This window comes from Brassica napus, unplaced genomic scaffold, assembly GCF_020379485.1.
Source record: "Brassica napus cultivar Da-Ae unplaced genomic scaffold, Da-Ae ScsIHWf_764;HRSCAF=1103, whole genome shotgun sequence".
NCBI classification, from domain to species: domain Eukaryota; kingdom Viridiplantae; phylum Streptophyta; class Magnoliopsida; order Brassicales; family Brassicaceae; genus Brassica; species Brassica napus.
This window is the reverse complement of record NW_026016811.1, coordinates 28437-48325: the sequence shown is the minus strand read 5'-3', so window position 1 is coordinate 48325 and position 19889 is coordinate 28437. Positions and strand designations below refer to the sequence as shown.

The 19889-nt window shown below is 35.9% G+C and overlaps 5 protein-coding genes and 1 pseudogene across 6 annotated transcripts; 2 read left to right on the top strand and 4 right to left on the bottom strand.

The window, feature by feature from the left end:
• Positions 1–267: 267 nt before the first annotated feature.
• LOC106453968 (probable LRR receptor-like serine/threonine-protein kinase At1g12460) lies at positions 268–1799 on the bottom strand. Its single transcript, XM_048775222.1, has one exon. It carries the CDS (start codon positions 1629–1631, stop codon positions 444–446), a length of 1188 nt encoding a protein of 395 aa, XP_048631179.1. The 5' UTR covers positions 1632–1799; the 3' UTR covers positions 268–443.
• Positions 1800–2680: 881 nt separating this feature from the next.
• LOC106422895 lies at positions 2681–4111 on the bottom strand (annotated as a pseudogene).
• Positions 4112–4320: 209 nt separating this feature from the next.
• On the bottom strand, positions 4321–5745 carry LOC106452006 (rhomboid-like protein 14, mitochondrial). Of its 2 annotated transcripts, none has more exons than XM_013894010.3 (2): positions 5400–5745; positions 4321–5312 (listed from the first exon to the last, which is right to left on the bottom strand). In XM_013894010.3, exons 1-2 carry the CDS (start codon positions 5616–5618, stop codon positions 4536–4538), a joined length of 996 nt encoding a protein of 331 aa, XP_013749464.1. In that variant the 5' UTR covers positions 5619–5745; the 3' UTR covers positions 4321–4535. The 2 variants fall into 2 exon arrangements, with proteins under 2 accessions (XP_013749464.1, XP_022543667.1); XM_022687946.2 differs by having other exon boundaries at positions 4321–5221; positions 5400–5640.
• Positions 5746–6945: 1200 nt separating this feature from the next.
• On the bottom strand, positions 6946–7959 carry LOC106345289 (transcription factor HY5-like). Its single transcript, XM_013784514.3, has 3 exons — positions 7748–7959; positions 7471–7660; positions 6946–7374 (listed from the first exon to the last, which is right to left on the bottom strand). Exons 1-3 carry the CDS (start codon positions 7809–7811, stop codon positions 7176–7178), a joined length of 453 nt encoding a protein of 150 aa, XP_013639968.1. The 5' UTR covers positions 7812–7959; the 3' UTR covers positions 6946–7175.
• A 7293-nt stretch (positions 7960–15252) lies between these two features.
• On the top strand, positions 15253–16395 carry LOC106422875 (auxin-responsive protein IAA31-like). Its single transcript, XM_013863661.3, has 4 exons — positions 15253–15541; positions 15638–15855; positions 15939–16023; positions 16106–16395. The coding sequence occupies exons 1-4, from the start codon at positions 15417–15419 to the stop codon at positions 16158–16160; spliced, it is 483 nt and encodes a 160-aa protein (XP_013719115.2). The 5' UTR covers positions 15253–15416; the 3' UTR covers positions 16161–16395.
• A 182-nt stretch (positions 16396–16577) lies between these two features.
• On the top strand, positions 16578–18913 carry LOC106345287 (chromatin structure-remodeling complex protein BSH). Its single transcript, XM_013784511.3, has 10 exons — positions 16578–16753; positions 16838–16926; positions 17019–17113; positions 17318–17389; positions 17499–17546; positions 17624–17707; positions 17829–17867; positions 17960–18042; positions 18135–18197; positions 18589–18913. The coding sequence occupies exons 1-10, from the start codon at positions 16716–16718 to the stop codon at positions 18686–18688; spliced, it is 711 nt and encodes a 236-aa protein (XP_013639965.1). The 5' UTR covers positions 16578–16715; the 3' UTR covers positions 18689–18913.
• The last annotated feature ends 976 nt before the right edge of the window (positions 18914–19889 follow it).

Sequence of the window (19889 nt, the reverse complement as noted above, 5' to 3'; positions counted from 1 at the left end):
TAAAATCAACACCATTTTAGGCTCTTCTAAACAAATCCTTAACTCATCCATGTCCAACAAGCTTGGATCTTAATAAATATCTTTTATATAAACGGTATCTTGAGTGCTCTCCAACAAAGTGAAAAAAAGTTTCAACCGTTTTTTAATTATAAGATAATACTAACTGAAGATAAGAAAAAAAAAATATCTGAAAAACCAATGGTGTCTATATTTTCCTCTTCCAAATGGCACATGCAACTCAATATGAACTCAATGAAAAATACAAAATAGAGAAAATGACCAATCTGTATATATTCCATAAACACTACAATCTAATTTACACGTGAGGACCACACTTTAGATTTTTATAATAAGAAAACACTACCAGTCACAACGGTTCAATTTCTAAAAATGTCATTTTTGACAATTTTCTTTGCAAACAAACAAAAAAAACAAACTGATCTTTAACCAGTGGAGCTGTGATTGTAAAAGCGAGAACATTGTATAGCAGGCCTTGAGAGCAGAGGTGCAACTTCTATCGGACACGTGGACAAACCAACAACTGGATCCGTATCCATACAGTTATACGACAAACAGAGCGAAACAGAGTCCGGTAGTTGAGATCCAGAGTTCCACGGGAATCTCGTTAAGTAGTTATGTTGCAAGAAGAGCGTTTTCGTCGTACCGTTGACCAAGCTCTTGATGTACTCCTCTGGAATCTCTCCTGTGAAACGGTTATTGTTCAAGAAAAGAGACTCTGCTCCGGCGAGGGAAGGAGGTAACTCGCCGGAGATAGAGTTATGGCTCAGATCAACGACGGAGCCCTGAGGTAACATTAACAGTGACGTGGCGTTGATGGATGTGAAGTTGTTTCGTTGTAGGAACATTGATGTGGTTGTGGAGCCAAAGAGTGATTGCGGGATCGCTCCGGTGAACCGGTTCATGCTGAGATCGATGTACGTTAGGTCTGTGAGTGGCTCCAAGGGGATGATTTCGCCGGAGATTGAGTTTCCGGCGAGGGATAAGTACCGGAGAGTGGTGGGGAAAAGAGGTGGGAGTTGGCCGGAGATTTGGTTCATCTTTAGGTCTAAGTGAAGCAAAGGGCTAGAGACAGGTTTAACGTTGTCGGAGAAACGGTTCGAGGCTAAGACAAGGACTTTGAGATGAGGAAGTGTGGTTAGAAACGGAGGGAGAGAGCCTGAGAGTTGGTTATAGCTGAGGTCAAGAGTGTGGAGGTACGAGAGAGATGAGAAAGAGTTTGGTATAGGACCGGTTAAGCGGTTTCTGGTTAAGGAAATGACTCGAAGGAGAGGGAGGGTATCGAACCGAGGAGGGAGAGGTCCGGTGACTAAACCGGGGTAGAGAACGAGTTGGGTCAAATGGGTTAGGTTGGAGATGGAAGGAGATAGTGAACCGGAGAGGTTAGGGCCGAGAGATAAGGCGGAGACACGGCCGAGGGAACTGCAAGTGAGGCCTGAGAAGGTGGAGCAAGGGTCAGGGGTTGTGAAGTCCCAAGTTGAGAAGAAGGCTGAACCGGGCATGTCGGTTAAGGAGTCTCTTATGGATTCAAGAGCAGCTTGGTCTGTTGGAGCTAAGGAAGAGAAAGTGGAGTGGACGAGAGTGAGGAGAAGTAAGAAGAAAGTGTAGTTCATGTTTTGATGTTTTTTTTCAGTATCTTTTTTTTTTCTCTTTGAAGTTTGGTGAGAGTGTTTTGTATTTAAAGAGAGGGAGAGAGGGGAGCGCGTGGGAGAGGGTAATAATGAAGTCAGAGAGAGTGTGTGATAGTGAGTGAATGTTAACGTTATGGATTCTTGTTAGAAAATGTGTTTGTTAATTTATTACGCCTCTTTTTGACTCTTGTCGGTGATACTGGCGGTTGTATTCTCTTTTTGCATTCAAAACTCCTCAGAGGAGGTAACTCAAAGATGGAGCAGGTTCATCTAATCCTGAAAGTCAAGTTCGATTGAGTTTTGGATATACATAGAAAGTTATCAGAAATATACAAAAAAAATTAATAAAATTTCGGTTTATTTGATTTTATTTTCCTTACATTATATCCAGTACTAGTTGAATTGTTTGGTATACAAAATTTCCCTAATAGTAATAACACAACACACAATTCAATTCTTGTACTATATTTAAGACTTTTGGAACTTACCGACAAATTTGTTTGAAATTCGGCTACTCAACTAAACTAGCACATATACTAACACATTAAAGTTCCAATAATATCACCTATCAATACTGACTTCAATATAGACAGTTTCGGATGCCTGTACGTCCTAACCAAGTCCAAAAACATCTAATTGTTAGTTATAACTTAGTTAGAATGCCCATGTCTACATTAAGGAGTATTTATTCCTTGATGTGTAAACGAAAATCATCTAGGCATGTTATAGCCAAAATGAGATTTTATAAAGTCTTGCGAAGAAGATACATGTAATAGACTAACGCCAAACTCTATTAACCTAACGTTACAAATTGAAATTCCAACAAGTCTCATATATTATATCCTTAATCTCCAAATCAATCCATTTATAAGTCTCTATCATCCAAGAAAGATCATTTATGGAATCTTGATGTTGCATGTGTTGTATGAAAATGAAACTGAGACTTCAAGCTTCCAAATTGCACATTAATTTTGTAATAAGACAAAGGACAGGGCACAACTTAAAGAAAATAAAACCCTGATAATACTAGACTTGCAATTCACGCAATCTAAAACTCTAAAGGAACAGAGGTCCAATTTGGAACATAGGCACAGTGAGAAAACCAAGTGATCCTAGATGCAAGGCTGTTTAGGTCAGCACCTATATGAATCTTATTGCACGTATCTCCCTTCACAATATAGATGCAAGGCTTTCCACTTTCATCGTCCCCACAACACATGACTAGTGTCTTGTCATAGATGAAGTAACTAACACCATAAAGCTTATTAAACAACTTTGGCAAGTTAGTTGCTGTTAGAGTCATCAACTTCATCCACACCACTTCCTCTGTATAATCAATCTTCCTCTTCGTTTCCCAAATATCAATCTTCCTTGTCAAATAGCATTGCATTAACAACGAAAACCGATCTCCTTTGAAAACCGCGAGGACATGCTCATCACAAGAAGGGCTTTCTTGAAACGGAAGGAGACAGACGGGTTTGAAAATCTCACTAGAGAAGTCAAAGCTTTGGATGAAATACTCACGAGTTTGGCGATTGCAAGCAATCCAATACAAATTTCCATTCAAAGACACCTGTGAACTTTTAGCTGTTTCAGACATGGGCATGTCCTCGTCAGGTGTATCAATAAACCTCAACGTTTGAAACGCACACTCGTAGATCACAACTCTGTCAGGGTATACATTTATCTGGCCTTCGGGTGGACTTCTAAAATATTCCAACATCTTGTAAACATTATTGTCCACAACCTCCATGGAAACTCTCTGGAGGTAGCTATTAATTGTCTGGACTTTGGAAGGACATCTCATATACCCTAACATCTTGTAAACCTTTTCAGGCCTACTATTGTCGTACCCTAAACCCAAAAACATCGAAGTGTTTGTCCACAACCAAGTTGATCCACTTAACCTGTCTCAGCCATGGATTCCAGAGTGATGTCTTCTTCTCCCAAGGGCGTGGATAGTTAAAAAACAAGAACTCATCGCATGTAGTGATGTTTGCGTTATGCAAACATGAACCAAGGCGAGAGGTGTGTCGCTCAAGCAACTTCATAGTTGGATCGGTGATGTCTATCGAATAAATGGTGTGTTTGGTCAGGAGGATGAACTGAGGACGGGGGAGGGACAGGTGGTTGTAGATGAAACTCCTGTCGTTGAAAAGAGAGTTCCATTGTTTGCATACGGTTCTGAACCGAACGAGAACTTTAGGTGGAAGACGAGTGAGTATTTCTTCCTCCAGTTCCCATGGAAGCCTAGCTTGCGGAGGAGCCATTAGGAGTTTTTGTTTTTGTTTTCGATTTAGTTACTAAAATGTATTAGCTAGTATAGGATCAAATATATACTTTACCTTAGGAATATAACAAGAAAGTTTTTTTTTTGGAAACTTATTAGTAAAACTTGAAGAATAATCTTGGGAACCAAGTAAAACTTGAAAAACAAGTAAAATGATGATTTATTACAAACGAACTTAATAATGGACATCAGCAAATATGAACTTGATTGATTATATCCGAATACATGTTTACATTGCACTAAATTTAATCAATTCGGTACTGAATTAAAATATCAATCTGTTTTTAAATGAAAAAAATTGGTGGTTTGATTTTGGTTTTAAATCTCAAGTCCATTTTCATGTCCATAAATCTAATGACAACCGTTATCTCTTTTCATGTATTTCAAAAGTTGGAAAAATTCACTGATGAATGAATGATCAAACATATGGTAGTGAAACTAGTTACAGATTCATTATGCCAAACACTATTTTGTAACTCCATCATCTATAAAAAATACATGAAAAGAACACAGATTGAAGAAACACCAGTAAGCTCTATAATCATATAACAATGCAGTGAATGAGTCAGCTTCAGCTTCATTCACAGTTCCATAAATTAACTAAACCTCTCTACTCTTCGACGACGCAGCTCATCCAAAGGAATATCACTAGAAGAAGAATGTGTCTGTCTCTGGTTCACTGACCATCCGTTTCCTCTACCTCGTCCCAAGCCACACATCTCACAAACACTTTGCAAACCAGAATTGTCATAAGTACACGACTGGCATCTCCAGACACCATTCTGGCCTCTCCCCACTCGTCCTCTCCCTGTTATCCTCCTCCTCCGAGACCTAACCAAACTGCTCAGAAACCTCAATGGCCAAGTCACGGCTCGAGTAACACCTCTAACAACCATACTCACAGGGTCTAAACCTGAGTGAGAAGACCTCTTCAGCTTCAAGTAGAGAATCCCCGCAAGAATCCCACCCAAATGCCCAAGAAACGAAGCGCTAGGCATAAACATCTGCACAAGAACCAACTCCGCCCAAGCAGCATACTTAGTCGGAACTAAGATCCCATACACGCTGGTGTAATCCTCATCCCGAGAATTGAGAACAACTTTCAAAGCAAAGATGACGCCAGAGAACCCCACGGAGTACTCACTGTAAAAGGCTCTTTCGTAGTCGAAGAACACGTGGAGAGACTTGGCTAACAGCAACGTGACTCCTTGGGACATACCGAGAAGCGCAAACACCATCGAAGCGAACTCGCTGCTTCCCATGGATGTCTCCAGCTTGATACCTTTCCAGAGAAGAGACATCATGTTGTAGGCTAAGTGAGGCTCGTCTAGATGATAGAAGGGTGATAGAAAGAATCGTTTCAAGTCCTTGTGCTGTAAAAAGTCACAAACTTTGGATTCTTCTAATCTCAAATTCTCTCAAGAAATTACAATAAAGAGAATCGAATTTTTGAGGTTTACCTTGAGGATGAGGTTTGGATTGAACCAGACCTCGTTGATGTGAGGGATGAACGGATCGATGAAAGACGGTCTGAGATAGACGAGTGTGTTGGCGGCTAATAGACCCGCCGTCACCGGCGGTTTCCACGGCAGTCTGTAGTACTCAGCGACGGTGCTAAGGGCAAGAAGAGGAAGCATCCCTCCGCTTGCTCTTCTTCTTCCTTCAACAGAATACGCCATTGATTGAAGCTTCGAGATGGTTCTTTCCTTGTGATCTTCTTCCTCGAAATCTCTCTCAGATTCCTAATCTCGTTTATTACATGGAGCAGTTTGGTCTCTACGAAAACAAATTCTCCAGACGCTTCTTTACATATGGGACCCACCTTTTGGTTTCGGATACTTCTGTTTGTTCGGGTTGGTTATTCTCGGTTAGTTCGGTTTGGCAACAATTTCACTTAGTAAACCGAAAAAGTTAGATTTCTGGTTAATTTAGATTTTTAAAATCTGAACCAAAACAACTGAATTTTTGGGGTTTTGGTTAGATTTCGATTTAGTTTCCTAAAAACTCATATATTTTTGGTTATATTCATTATTTTTGGTTAATTTGATTAAAATTCAGTTTAGTGATTTATGTTAACTTTGGATAATACTATTTCAAAAAATATTTTAAAAATTAAACCAAACTGAATACCAAAACATTTTTTAAAATCCCACCAAACTAAACTGAATTCAAAATCGTAACAAAACCGAAAATTCCGGTTAGGTTAGACTAATTTGGACAAAATCTGCAGCCTGCTATTGAGACAACTTTTAAATTGTGTTTAATTAGATTAAATATAGGGTTAGTTTTGGGATTATGAGAAAAATTATACTATTGAGACAACTTTATGTTGGTTTTATACCAAGGGGACAACAACCTTATTTTTTTTGTTCTCTTTTAGTAATTTTCCCAATTAGTAATTGACTTTAAAAAAACTGTTCTCCAAAAAATAAGAAAAAGTAGTGGGCAAGATGCAGATGACCAATTAGAGCCTAGGACCAATGAATATTTTTTTTTTTCATCTTATTAGTTTCTTATAATTAGTTTATTTAGTTTCTAAATCAAATAATAATTCTCTCTAAACTGTATTTTAATATTTATTTCAATTTCTATTTGAGTGTAAAATTATGTTTGGATGAATTTATTTTTTAAAATGATATATAGAATATATATTATTTTATACATCAGTTATCTTCAGATATAAATCAGATAATTTGGATAAATTTTAATATTTTGGATAAAAACTATTCGAGTAATTTGGTTCTTTAGGATAATTTAGATATTTTAAAATACTTAAGATAATAAAATATTTTAATTACAATAATTTATTAAATTACCTTGATTTGTATTTGTTCTGTTTGATCTGCATTTGTTCTGCTTAATCTACGTTTTTGTTTGATTTTTTGTTTGATCTGCGTTATTTGATTTGAGTTACCCATTCAAAGCCTAAGTCTTTTGTCTTTCTTGATTAAACTCTATGCAGTCTTTACCTTTTGTCTTTCTTGATTGTGCAAATCTCAAATCACATTTTATCCACGATTTTTTTTTGTTCACCAAAGTCTTAATTACAAATTAAACGATTACATGGATAGTAGCAACATCGTACAAACCACAATGTGCGATCCAAAAGATTAAACCGAAGACATAAAATTCATAAGAGTACAAAGATAGACAATGCTATGCTCAAAATGAATGTTCTTTGTATGCAAACAAAAGATAAACATACAACATTAGATTAGTCAAATGGTTTTCTCATCTTAGTGATTGTCGTCAGCTTTAGGCCTAGTGTTAATAAGCATTTTGCGAAGCATTGTGTTCTCGTTCATCAAAGTAGAGATCTTCTCCTCAAGCTCATCATTGTTGTTCTGCAACTCGTTAGCTCTTGATTCCATATCACTCACATACACTTTCTTCCTCTCCCTCGCTTCTTGTGCCGATACTCTATTCCTCAACAATCTGTTTATTTCATACCAAAACCAACGCACATTCATTATCACTTCTTTCACGTTTCAATTGCATAATTCTAGTAAAAATGACTGATTCATATTTCACCTCTTGTGGCTTCTGTATTCTTTATCGACTGGGTCTCGTCCACGGCCCCGCTTGGCGGTTGAAGTTACGTTTTGGGTCTGGTCAATCTCCGGTTTGTTGACTCCGTCGTCGGCGTTGCTGCTTAGAACACATGTTGATCCAGCTGCTTCCATGTCAGGAACCATCAACAACTCCTCCTCGTCACTCTCCTCTGAAAATTATACAAACCCATTTTCTTAAAACCAAAATAAATAGGAAAAAAAAACAAAATTTTCATTAAAAACAAGTAAACAACTACCAGTTTTGTGCTTCTTGGGGGAAGAAGAGGAACTAGAGTTCCCATTGGGTCGTTGAAGAGACATCAATATATTTTACTTGTCTTTTCAGATTTTGCTGAAGACCAGAGTAGTAGAGAGAGTAAGATGTTAAAGAGAATACCGAACCAATGAAATGGCTTCTCTTTCTCTTCTTTGGGACCACTGCAAAGTCTGAAACCAATCAAACACCACCATATAACTCTACAACTCGTTTTGACATAAAAGTCTTGAAAATGTTATGTTTGGCTTATAGAAGAACACGTATGTTCATGCAAGACCACAAGTGCAAGAGTCTCTCTCAATCCAATGGTCGAAATTAACAGAGCATATATAATGTATCTCCGTTTTCCTTTTTACACTATACTACCTGATTGAGATTCTAAAGTCTTTGATTGTGACCACAATTGATTGTTCTGTTTTTGCTTTTAAACTTTGTTCATGATTTCTTGTGGAAACAAAGCTTTATTGACAGAGCGTGTGGGTTTTAAGACCATAATTACTGTCTAGAACAATACAAACGTACTACAGACAAAGTCAGAGACTATGTGCGTGTATTTGTTTGCATGGCGTAGAAGGCATGCACAACACACTCATCATGTAGCCATATATTGATGATAGTCCGATATATACCTTGTTTGGTTTCTATTCCTTGCTTTTGTGAACTTAATTTATACCATTTACTTGACCAAAAAAAAAGTATACCATTAACTTTCTTTTGTACTATTTTTAATAATGGGATGGATTCCGGATCAAAACCAGACCAGTCCCAAGGCTTGTTGAAGTGCGGCTATTCTTACCACTCAAATTGAACACTAGCTTAGTAAATTGTGGAACTCGGTTCCTAGTTTTTATCTACGACGAGCTAGCCCACTGTACACAGAAACAAACCACCAGACCACACCTTATTGGTTATGAATTTTATTGGTAATTAACACCGTGGTGGAATAAGTTAGCAGATGTTCAGGTTTTGTAGCAATTATAAAGATTTTATAATCGTAAGTATTAGTATTCTAAAAAAAGAAAAAGTAAGTATTAGTATTCTATTTTAGCTAACAATTTTAATAATTTTCCTCTAGGAATATCAAGAAATTTATAGGCTTTATCCATAATGAATCCTGAATTAGACCATCTCCAATGGCTTACTCTATTTTTTAATCTAAAATATAGTAACTTTATAATAGAGTAACTTTATAATAGAGTTTGAATTTATTCCAATGGTACTCTATTTTAGAGTAAAAAAATAGAGTGATGAACAAAAAAAAAAACAAATTACTCTATATTTGGAGTAAATCTATTTTTCACTCTATTATAGAGTGAAAAATAGAGTACCATTGGAGTATTTTTTACTCTAAACTCTATTTTATAGTGAAAAATAGAGTGGGGTTGGAGATGCTCTTAGAGCATCTCCAACCCATTGCTATTTTCACCTCTATAATAGCATTTAGAGGTGAAATTGCTCCAACCCACCTCTATTTCTTCTTCTATAATAGAGATCTTTATTTTTTCCTCTATTTATAGAGGAAGAAATAGCATTCTTCTATTTTTTACTCTATATTTTAGAGATTGCTATTTTAGGGGAATACATTGGAGCATATCTCACCTCTATTAGACCATCTCCAATGTATTTCTCTATTTTTACCTCTAAAATAAAGGAACTCTATAATAGAGGTGGGTTTTACTCCAATGTATTTCTCTAAAATAGAGATCTCTACATATAGAGCAAAATATAGAGAAATGTTATTTCTTCCTCTATAAATAGAGGAGAAAATAGCAATCTCTATTTTAGAGGCAAAAATAGAGATGAGTTGGAGTGATTTTGCCTCTAAATGCTATTATAGAGGTAGAAATAGAGGTGGGTTGGAGATGCTCTAAATAAAGTTTCCCTATTTTAGCAAAATATTACCGTCTCCAATGGCTAACTCTACTTTTTACTCTAAAATAGAGTAACTCTATAATAGAGTTTGAGTTTGCTCCAATAGTATTCTATTTTAGAGTATAAAATAGAGTGATGAACAAAAAAAAAACAAATTACTCTATATTTGGAGTAAACCTATTTTTTCATCCTATTTTAGAGTGAGAAATAGAATACTATTGAAGCATTTTTTACTCTAAACTAGGGTTTGGTCCGCCCTACGGGCAGGTTAGTCTCTAAAAAATACGTAAATATATCATTAATGTTAATGAATGTTTCTAATTGTATAGCTTTCTTAAGATTTAATGAATTTACTGAATTTTTGTTTTGTGAAAATATAATTTTATATTTAAAAGCATGCATTTGAAAAGTGTAATTCTAATTATCAAAAGTATCATATTCTAAGAATGAAACCTGAGCATTACAAAAATTATTTTATATATTTGGATGCCGGTTTATAATGCATGTGTATTTTTAAAATTAACAGGATGCCTTTCCCTGTCTGTCTTCACGCTTCTCTTCAGCCTCATAACATCTAAAAAGAAGAATAATATTTTATTAATCAGTAATATTTTTATTTGCGATACAGCATTAATTTTTTTCTATAAAAATCAAATAGAAGAAGAAAAAAGAAGAGCTCTCACCTATCCTAAATCCGTTGGTATTCTTAATAAATATATTGTACAAACAAACTATTGTTTTGTTATACTGGAGTTATCTTTATATTTATTTTTTAATATTTCAATATATTAAAATTTGATAATTTTTCTTATGTCATCATAATATGACAATTAAAATATTTATTTGTGTAAATCCATTAAAATAAAAACAATTTAAGCATTAGTTTACAACATCACGTCCCAAAAAATGACAGAATTTGTATTTAAAAAAAAATTGTATTTTGTATTGACATAACCAACATCAATCAAACTATAAATATTATGTGTAGCATGTGTCATGGATTGTGAATTTATGTATATACAAACTTGTTTCTTCTGTTGTTTATACAGTTTGGAGGATAAAAGAGCAAATGAACGAAAGATAACTAACACAACAGTGGCGTGGTCATGTGATCAGGTTGTAGGAGATATTCATTATGCGGTTCATACGGTAGTTCATAGTGGTGCCCTTCTTCTCCGCCGTGACTGCCGGTGAGATCTTCAATTTGAGAATTTCAACACTCTGTTCCATCTTTTTCTGCAATTTCACTGCAACATCTTGCGTTCTTTTTCCGATCATGTGTCTTAACTTCTGCATAGAAAGTACCAAGAACATGTATTGTGGTATTAGTATCACATTCTTTACCCACCGAAAAGATCAAAAGATCAACAAAAGTATGAACCAAAAGTATTCTACCGACCAAGTTTTTTTTTCAAAATAAGCAATTCATTGTATAAATCATCAAAACCATATGATAAATGTGAGAGATCCCAGAATGCCACCCAAAGAGAAGCAACAAATTTGTTATTGGGATGCTCTTTATCCAGTACTAACACATAAAGCTTCGGTAGAAACAATAAGGGAACAAAAAAAAATCAGAACAACCAAATCGAAAGGAAAATAATCACAACAAATATAAAAAGTTTTGAACTATTATCAAAACAGATATCAGGTTGTTGATTTTACCGGAAGGTGGAGAGTGGCACAGAGGAAGAAGGGAGACTGATTGAGTGGAACCAGTGCGAGCATGTACTTCACGCGGTTTCTGACTCCCAAAGCCGCCGTAGCCGCCGCCTGAATCACCATCTACGTAGTATTGACATGCTGATCACCATCGACAACATGGCCACTGCTCCCTTCAATCTCGTTAACGCTTCTTTATGTTCGCTTGAGTTCCTCTGTAATCAGAGTGATTCCAAGATGATCTTGACTGTGATGGCACCGCTCGGAGCGTGAGTTCGCCATTTTATTGGAAAAAAAAAACTTTTCAAGTAAACTAACCTTTTTATAGTTGTAGATGCACCGCCTTGAACAGAGGGAAGAGGGAAGAAGCATTGAAGGAGAAATCGTGGTTGCACTGAATCAAAGGAGTTAAGAAAGGCATTAATGACAGTGAATCAATTAACCTTATAGCAGTAGAGGGGATAAGAAACAAAGACGAAACGACACCAATACATCTCGATCTAGTGTAAGGAGGATCACATAAAAAAATAAGCACTTACGTCCCTCAGTATGCTTCCATAGCCATTCTGAGACAGCGGAATCATAAGCAGCAACATGCTGAAAGGCCTTCAACGCAAGTTTCCTGCGGAATTGTTGGTCGTTCTGACCTCTTTTGAGATACTCCAAAACAGCTTAATAATCCTCTGAATCGACAACGATGAGGACATCTTTGTGGTTCTGTCCAACAACAATTATCATCAAGATATGAATATAAGAAATAAGTTTCATATGCACATACGTATACCTTAGCAGCTGCTCTAATCATAGCAGGACCACCAATGTCGATGTTCTCAATCCCATCCTAAAAACTGATCCCACCTGAATACTACAAATAACTTGTCTCAACCTTAGAAAATAAAAGGCTAATCAAATGTGTCCAAACTCACCAATTCCATTCTCATTAAGAGCTTCCATATGATGCTCCACATCTTTTCTAGCAAGGATACCACCGTGTATGTTTGGTTGCAAAGTCTTCACACGGCCATCAAGCTGAATGAGAGCTAAGCTTAATATACCAAACTACTGCTTAATCATTACCACCAGCTAAATATTGAAACTTGTCATTTCAGGGAAATGAGTAAGCGTCTCCACTTTGGTGACAGAGACTCCAGCATTCTCCAAGGTAGAGGCAGTTCCTCCAGTAGAAACAATAGTGTATCTGGAGATGAAAAAAAGAATCATTTTTCAATCCATACACACTTATTAGGACAGAAACATAACTAAAAATTATGAAATAAGACATACCCTGACTCTTGAAGACCGTTGCCAAGAGTAGTTAAATTCTTCTTGTCATATAAAGATATCAAAGCTTGCTTCTTTCCTGATGTACACACGCCAATATATTAAAAACTTTATTGTAAACAAAATATAATTGAAATCAATCTCTGAATATGAACTTGCAGGTTAACACAAAAAAACAAATCAGAGGAGGCCGAGGACTGTGGATGACTCTTTAGAGCTGTCTGAGACTCTGACATGGCTCGGACCGCAACGAAACTCGGACGCATCAACTTAGAATAGACATGCTGCTTCTAGACAAAATCAACAATAGCAGATATGAGAAATAAAGACACTAAGAAGAGAAACACGTCGACACAGGGAGAGGAGAGAACTCACAGGCTGAGCAAAACGGAAAGGCGCGACGGTCTTCCCATGCAAATAGCCGCAGAGAATATCGCCAGAGCGAGCACTCACGGAGGTGGCGGCCGAGCTGAGCATATCTGGAGAAGATTAATGGAAGAAGCAGGCTTAGGTTTAGGAATTATATTTTTAACCGCCCAAAAAAAAAGATTAAAACCCAACATTAGGTATCCACAGAAAATAAGAATTAAAACCCACTTCTTGATGACTTGACACTTTGATTGGCCCTGATTATTTTGACCATGTGGATAGTCTTAGGAAGCTTAAAAATAGCTTCTTTTATATAGTGGGATTCTAATTTTAAAGTGAAAATAGAGTAGAGTTGGAAATTGTTAGATGGCTAGATTAAATGCGACTAACTTTGGTATTTTGGAGCTTTCTGGCGGGTTTAATAAGAAAATAAGGTTTGAAATCTCTGTTGGTGATTTATTAATGCTGGTTAAAATAATCTTCTTTATCACTCTTACATGATATTATACAAAATTAACGTACATAAACTTTTTGTCGTATTATCTTTCAAGATTCAGGACTAATACACATTAAAAACCTATGGCCTGTCGACCTTTGGTTTGTGCTATTTATCCGTTTTCTTCTTTATATTGGATCATGAGTCAGAGTATGTGTAATGTGTATCACCCAAAGGGATCCCCGTGCCTTAAAATCAACTAAAATAATTTGATGTCACTTTTTGACGAAGTACTATCCAAATGATTGATTTTCATCAGCAGCTAGCAGACATTCATTTTGTTTGTAGGACTATATATATGATTTGATTATATGAAGTTGTATGCAAACGTGGAGATATGATTGCATCTTTGTCTATGCATGAACATGCCACGTTAATTTAGGAGTACATCTCATGATAATGATCTCTCTTGCTATAACTTTTTGGCACAATACTATTGCATGCCTCTATATATTACTTCCATAAACGTCTAATCTACGATAGTCACAAAGATGTAATTAAGCTACAAACTAAACGGTGTTGGTTTTCTTGTTCTAGCATTATAAAGTTAATCTACGATAGTCACAAAGATGCATGCATGAAATCGGTCTTAATATATAGTTAAGTGATGTCAAAATTTTGGGTCTCTTTGAAAATAACGTAAAAGAAATATGTTTTTGTTCTTACTTATGATACCGACTAACCATTAGACAAACTCTTCTTACTCGAGATAAATACTAATTAACTCTTTAGACATGTCGTATATGAAAATTAAATAATTGATTATATTACCTAATTATTACAAGCATAAAGAGGACTAGACATTCATCATTAGACTACTAGACATTCTAAAGTTATTTATATCGAAATTCTCAGAAGAAGGATCCCTAGAGACAGACATGCATGTCCAAAGACAGATCGTAAAATAACTCATAGGAGTCTTAACGATCCAACATTCAAGGTAGGCTTTATAAGAAAGCAACTATTAGAATAAACTATTACATTTCCCATGATGATTAAAGATCTAATATTATTATCAAAACAGCCAATAAACACTATGTAATGTAAAACGTCTACATTATATTTTAAGTTATTATAAATTAATGAAAGTATTTTGAAAACAAAAGGTAAAAAGATTGGGCTCCTAAGAGAGACAAGCCAGAAAGCTAAAGAGACATTAACAGGAAACGTATAGTTAAAGAAAAGAGCACTGTCTGCTCCACAAAAACAACATACACAAAACTCTTCAGGTCTTCTTTATTTTTATTGGTTCCGCAATTTTCTATGGTCTGTAACATTAATGTGTCACAGCGACAATTGAGTTTTCATATCAACAGAATGGTCTAAAATTTATCCCCAAGTTCATAGTCTATAGACTCAGTTTTCAAATATTGATGTACGAAAGTGAAAGTGAAAGTGATGTGATGCTCAGTTTCTGTTTAAGGCTAGACAATAAAGCCTTTTGGCCCTTTTATCTCTCCTAATTAAAGAATCTGAGCTGTTGAGAGATTTAAATCAAAGCCTTAACATTTTAGCTCCAACACCATCTGAACACACCTTCCTTGGATTCATCCTTTTTATGGAAACTTCGAATCTTACATGTAAACAAATGTTAAAGCCATAATCTTATGTTTTACTATTTACAAGCTTCAAAGGCCTAAACATGTGAGTTTGTTATCTAATCGGGTAATTATCACAGTGGTTATCAAAAATCATGTGTGTTCATATATAGAAAATGTTTAAAGTTCATAGTTAAAGTGGTGAACCCTTAAGCTTCAATATTTATTTATAGCAAAATTAAATAAGTCATTTTAAAATAAACCTATGCAATCTCAACACGTACTAGTCTCTAATTTGTTTACCAAACAGATAGATATATAGAAAGAGAGAGAGAGAGAGAGAGACATGAAGAGCACTCTCAAGAGAGAATATAAGGAATCATGCAGTTACAGTTGTAGGTGAGAGGTTACACAGCTTCAAGGTCTAATCAATGGAGAATTCTAACTCATATTCTCCTTATTCCTCATCCTCCGTAGACAGTACTAAGCCTTCACCTTCTGAATCTTCTGTTAATCTCTCCCTCAGCCTCACCTTTCCTTCTACTTCTTCACAAAGGTCTTCTCCACATCACAACTCTGTTTCTATGTTCTGTTTTTCTCTGTTTTTTAGTTCACATTTGAAGTTTCTTGTATTTATTTATTTTTTTTGTAGAGAGACAAGCCAAGATTGGCCCCCTATAAAACCTCGTTTAAGAGACACACTAAAGAGTCTTCGTCTTCGTCTTCGTCAACGCGGCTACAACACAGCTCTCTTTGTTAAGGTTTATATGGAAGGTGTCCCCATTGGGAGAAAGCTTGATCTTTCCACATTCTCAGGTTACAAGAGTCTATTAGAAAATCTGTCTCACATGTTCGATACATCAGTTATCTGTAAGTAAAAGTCGTGGAACAAAACATTTAACTAAATCTGAATACTTTGAAGAATGTCCATACATTGTCTTTGGTTCTAGCAGGTGGTACTCGAGATAGAAAACACCATGTTTTGACATATCAAGACAAAGATGGAGACTGGATGATGGTCGGTGATATTCCATGGGAGTAAGAATCTTGAATCTCACATACATAGTTTTCCATATTTGGTATATTTATCTCTGACCTGGTTCGATGTTTTTTGGTTCAGTATGTTTCTTGAAACCGTGAGAAGACTGAAGATCACAAGACCGGAGAGGTGTTAAAACTCTGTTTCCACAGTTTTGAGAGATTTAGGCATTGAGGAAGAGTCTTTACATGTGGGACAGAGCTAGCTCTTGATGCATATCAGCAACGGCGACCTTAAAGAACTAGGAGGATTGATGCATATATATTTATTTAACACCTATGATGCGTGTGTGTGTTTTTCTATAAATATAAAAAAATAAAACACAATATCCAAGAGTTTTTTTTACATGTTTGCAATAGTGTTCCTCCGGATGTGTACATGACCATGAAGAAACACACGAACGTTGTTGGGGAGCACGAACATGTAACAAAGCGAGAGAGAGAATGATTCTCTGGTCGTGTTGATTCAATATTCAGGTTACACCAAGCCCGTCTCAAGGCCCATATAAAAAGCCCGTGTATGACGGCCCTAAATTTCATATAGTGCGTATAAACACAAAAAAATAGGTAGGGGTGAAATGTGTGAGAAATCATAAATGTAAGGGCGGTTCTGAAATAAAGTAAAAATAATATTACCGCATCGCCTGAAAATATCAGAAATTGAAAACTGAATCTGTGAAAAATTTGAGAGGATGAAGGCTTCAGGGAAAGGTCCCGTCAAGTTCAGGATGTAAGTTTCGTCTCCTCTTCTTCATCTTCGAATAGAGTTCATGTGTTAGTGTTTCTCTGCAATTACTAACCTCTTTTATGATAGGCCTACTGCTGAGAACTTGGTACCTATTCGTTTAGACATTCAATTCGAAGGTCAGCGTTACAAAGATGCCTTCACTTGGAACCCTTCAGGTTTCTCTCCTCTCTACTCTCTAAAAACCTTATCTTCTTGTCGGAATGTGATAAAGGTGATTCCTTTTTTGTTTGTGTGTTTTGGATTTAAGACCCGGATAATGAGATCGTTGTCTTCGCTAGAAGGACTGTTAAAGACTTGAAACTCCCACCTGCGTTCTTCTCTCAGATTTCTCAATCTATTCAGGTTTGCGACCTTCTCTGTTTATTTACAATTGTGGGAGTGTTTGAATGTGGGGTTCTTACTAAGTTCTATTACACTAGTCACATGTTGCTTATTGGTTCCAGCTGTTTTTATCTCTAGGACTGCTTGTGTGATGTGTTCTTGCTTGGATTACTTTTTGTAAGAGAGGGCTTTGCTCACATTGGTTAATTGTTATGTTTTTATCAGTCTCAGCTCGCAGACTTTCGGGCATATGAAGGACAAGATATGTACACTGGTGAAAAGATCATACCAATCAAGGTTTTAATGCCTTGTTTTCTCTCTCTCTCTTTCTTTTGTCGATGAGTGATTTTCTGAACAAAGAAGAATGTCTAGAAGCTGATGAGTTATGTTTCTTTTTTTTTTTCAGCTTGATCTCAGAGTTAATCACACCCTCATCAAGGATCAGTTCTTGTGGGTGAGAATACGTGGTAGTTTCAGTCATGGTTTGTGTACTCTTATACTTGCATGTAGCTTGACTTTAGCGGTTTGCAGGACCTGAACAATTTCGAGAGTGATCCTGAGGAATTTGCAAGGACCTTGTGCAAGGATTTAGGTGTTGAAGATCCTGAAGTTGGAGTAAGATAATCGCTCTCAGTTTTCTCATCCTTCCTTCTGTGATTAAACAAAGTTCAGTTTCAAATGTTTGATACAAAGTGATGTCTGGTTTCTTTTCTTCTTTTTTTCCTTTCTCCTGAAGCCTGCTGTTGCATTTGCAATCAGAGAACAACTTTACGAGGTGAATGATCTGTTTGGATCATTAAGCTATTTTTCGTTTCTTTTTTTTTCTAATTTCAGTATAAATAATTCTCTGTTGTTTCTACTTTGCAGATTGCAGTTCAAAGTGTGAGTTCAGCTAGGGAGAGTAGATTAAGCAAGAAAAGCCGCAGAGGATCTGATTATGGTTCTGCGAGGTCTTTACACGTTGCTTCTATCCAAGTTGCCTTTGGTAATAGTTGAGCTTGCTCGAACAATTCCTTAATAAGTCTCCATCTTCTATGTGCAGCAAGGCAAGTGGCTTGTCAATGGACCTAGTGAAGTTATTCAGCTTTAAGTCCAGTGTAGTTCGGTAAGTGATTTTTCATTTTATCTAGAAAATTTCTTAGTGAAATGTCATCTTTAAGACCTGTTTTACAATTGCCGGCTGGTGTCTAGGTTGCTTATAAGATGAGTGGAAACATTTTTAACTTCGTGTCACATCATAAGTTGAAATGCCACATATTCACACATTTTCTATCATTCGATAGTTGATTTTCCCCATGATTTGGAGATGGTCCTTCCTAGGAATGCTCTGATAGTGAATTCTGGACTAAAAATAAAATAACGTTGTGGATATTTGAGAACATCTCTCTTCCTGCATTGATGAATTTTTGAAATAGAATATAAAAGTGACATGTGTAACCTAGCAAAATTGATAACAAATTCCGTTCATAACAAATATTTTTCCATGATCTTGACAGGAAAAGGAAAGACTTGGATGTTTATGAACCAATGGTGGATCTGCTAACAAATGAGGAAGTTGATGCTCTTGAAGCCAGAGAAGAGAGGCATGCAAGGTGAAGAGTTTTGTGTACAGTATGTCTTATGGCAGGAATCAAAATGAAGAGTAGCACGAACTCAAATGATGTTGTACTATGGTTAGCCAGAGCTTATGATCTTAGGATAACTTTTCTTCAATTTATAGACACTAGAGAATCTTTGGATTCTTACAACAAATTATAAACTCGTATCTGATAAGACACTTTCTACATTAGTCAATGAATCCAATCCGATAGTCTGACTCTATACAGACTGGTGTGTATGTGCATAGCTCTGAGGTTTGGTTTAGTAAAAAGTGGTTAGATGAAGCACAAGTTGGTGTGGAGTGATGAATGTTAGATGGAGTTTACCTCAAATGGGCATGTTAGGTTTGCAGAGTTGAGTGAGACCATCTCTTGATTGAGATGTTTCCCAAACCATGTTTAGAGAGAGAGAAAGATTAAACAAAAATGAAAATAATAGACAAAAAAATTAGGAGAGACTCACTCAGAGGACAAGGCACGTTGTGAGAATTAAGTGTCCCACTTGAGAATTTAATAAGATCTCATCATCAACCATTGAACTCACTGTCGATAATACGGTCGTACTTTGCTTCTATTCTCTTCTCTCTATTTCTATTTTCTTTTTTCTTTTTTTTTATCATTTGCTTGTTCAATGATTGGGTCCCCCCTCTCAGCTCAAGCTGCTGTCATCTTAATTATTTTTATTTTTATTCGGAATTGTTCTGATGGAAGTTTTGTAATCTTGTGTGGAGATTATTGATCAGTTTTTTTGTTGTGTAGAATTTATGAGTTGTACTTGTGGCCTTTTGAATCGGCAGAAATTTGAGTAGTAGTAATAATAAGAACATAATATTAAGTTTCAAAAAAAAAAATAATAAGAACATAATATTACATAATGGAAATCAGTTTGATGAATAAAAGAATTTTGAATTTATTTTTTGAACTTTATGTTGTGGTATATCATTCATACTCTAACCTACACATATTGTTATTTTTATTACGGATACGTACTCAACTTATAATGAACTTTTGTGTTTCCTCTTTTTATACTTCTAGGTAATTAGCTGGTAATAAACCTAACTGAAATTGAAGAAACCAATTAAAAAAATGCCCAGTTCCAAATTTAGGTCATACCTTACATTTTCTTTTCTCTTTGTGGTTATAACAGAGTTGGGTCTACTTGTGAGTGAATTGTTTTTCTTTTTTTGTTGAGTTCAGTG

What these genes read in the sequence shown, in the direction of transcription:
- LOC106453968 (XM_048775222.1), bottom strand. Translation starts at nt 1,631, where the DNA reads ATGAACTACACTTTCTTCTTACTTCTCCTCACTCTCGTCCACTCCACT.
- LOC106422875 (XM_013863661.3), top strand. Translation starts at nt 15,417, where the DNA reads ATGGAGAATTCTAACTCATATTCTCCTTATTCCTCATCCTCCGTAGAC. An exon ending in CCTTCTACTTCTTCACAAAG is followed by an intron (nt 15,542 to 15,637) that starts GTCTTCTCCACA and finishes TTTTTTTTGTAG; the next exon opens with AGAGACAAGCCAAGATTGGC. An exon ending in GTCGGTGATATTCCATGGGA is followed by an intron (nt 16,024 to 16,105) that starts GTAAGAATCTTG and finishes TTTTTGGTTCAG; the next exon opens with TATGTTTCTTGAAACCGTGA.
- LOC106345287 (XM_013784511.3), top strand. Translation starts at nt 16,716, where the DNA reads ATGAAGGCTTCAGGGAAAGGTCCCGTCAAGTTCAGGAT. An exon ending in GGTCCCGTCAAGTTCAGGAT is followed by an intron (nt 16,754 to 16,837) that starts GTAAGTTTCGTC and finishes CTTTTATGATAG; the next exon opens with GCCTACTGCTGAGAACTTGG. An exon ending in TCAAGGATCAGTTCTTGTGG is followed by an intron (nt 17,547 to 17,623) that starts GTGAGAATACGT and finishes AGCGGTTTGCAG; the next exon opens with GACCTGAACAATTTCGAGAG.
- LOC106345289 (XM_013784514.3), bottom strand. Translation starts at nt 7,811, where the DNA reads ATGTCTCTTCAACGACCCAATGGGAACTCTAGTTCCTCTTCTTCCCCC. An exon ending in CCCCAAGAAGCACAAAACTG is followed by an intron (nt 7,661 to 7,747) that starts GTAGTTGTTTAC and finishes TATAATTTTCAG; the next exon opens with AGGAGAGTGACGAGGAGGAG. An exon ending in GAATACAGAAGCCACAAGAG is followed by an intron (nt 7,375 to 7,470) that starts GTGAAATATGAA and finishes TGAAATAAACAG; the next exon opens with ATTGTTGAGGAATAGAGTAT.
- LOC106452006 (XM_013894010.3), bottom strand. Translation starts at nt 5,618, where the DNA reads ATGGCGTATTCTGTTGAAGGAAGAAGAAGAGCAAGCGGAGGGATGCTT. An exon ending in ATCCAAACCTCATCCTCAAG is followed by an intron (nt 5,313 to 5,399) that starts GTAAACCTCAAA and finishes GACTTTTTACAG; the next exon opens with CACAAGGACTTGAAACGATT.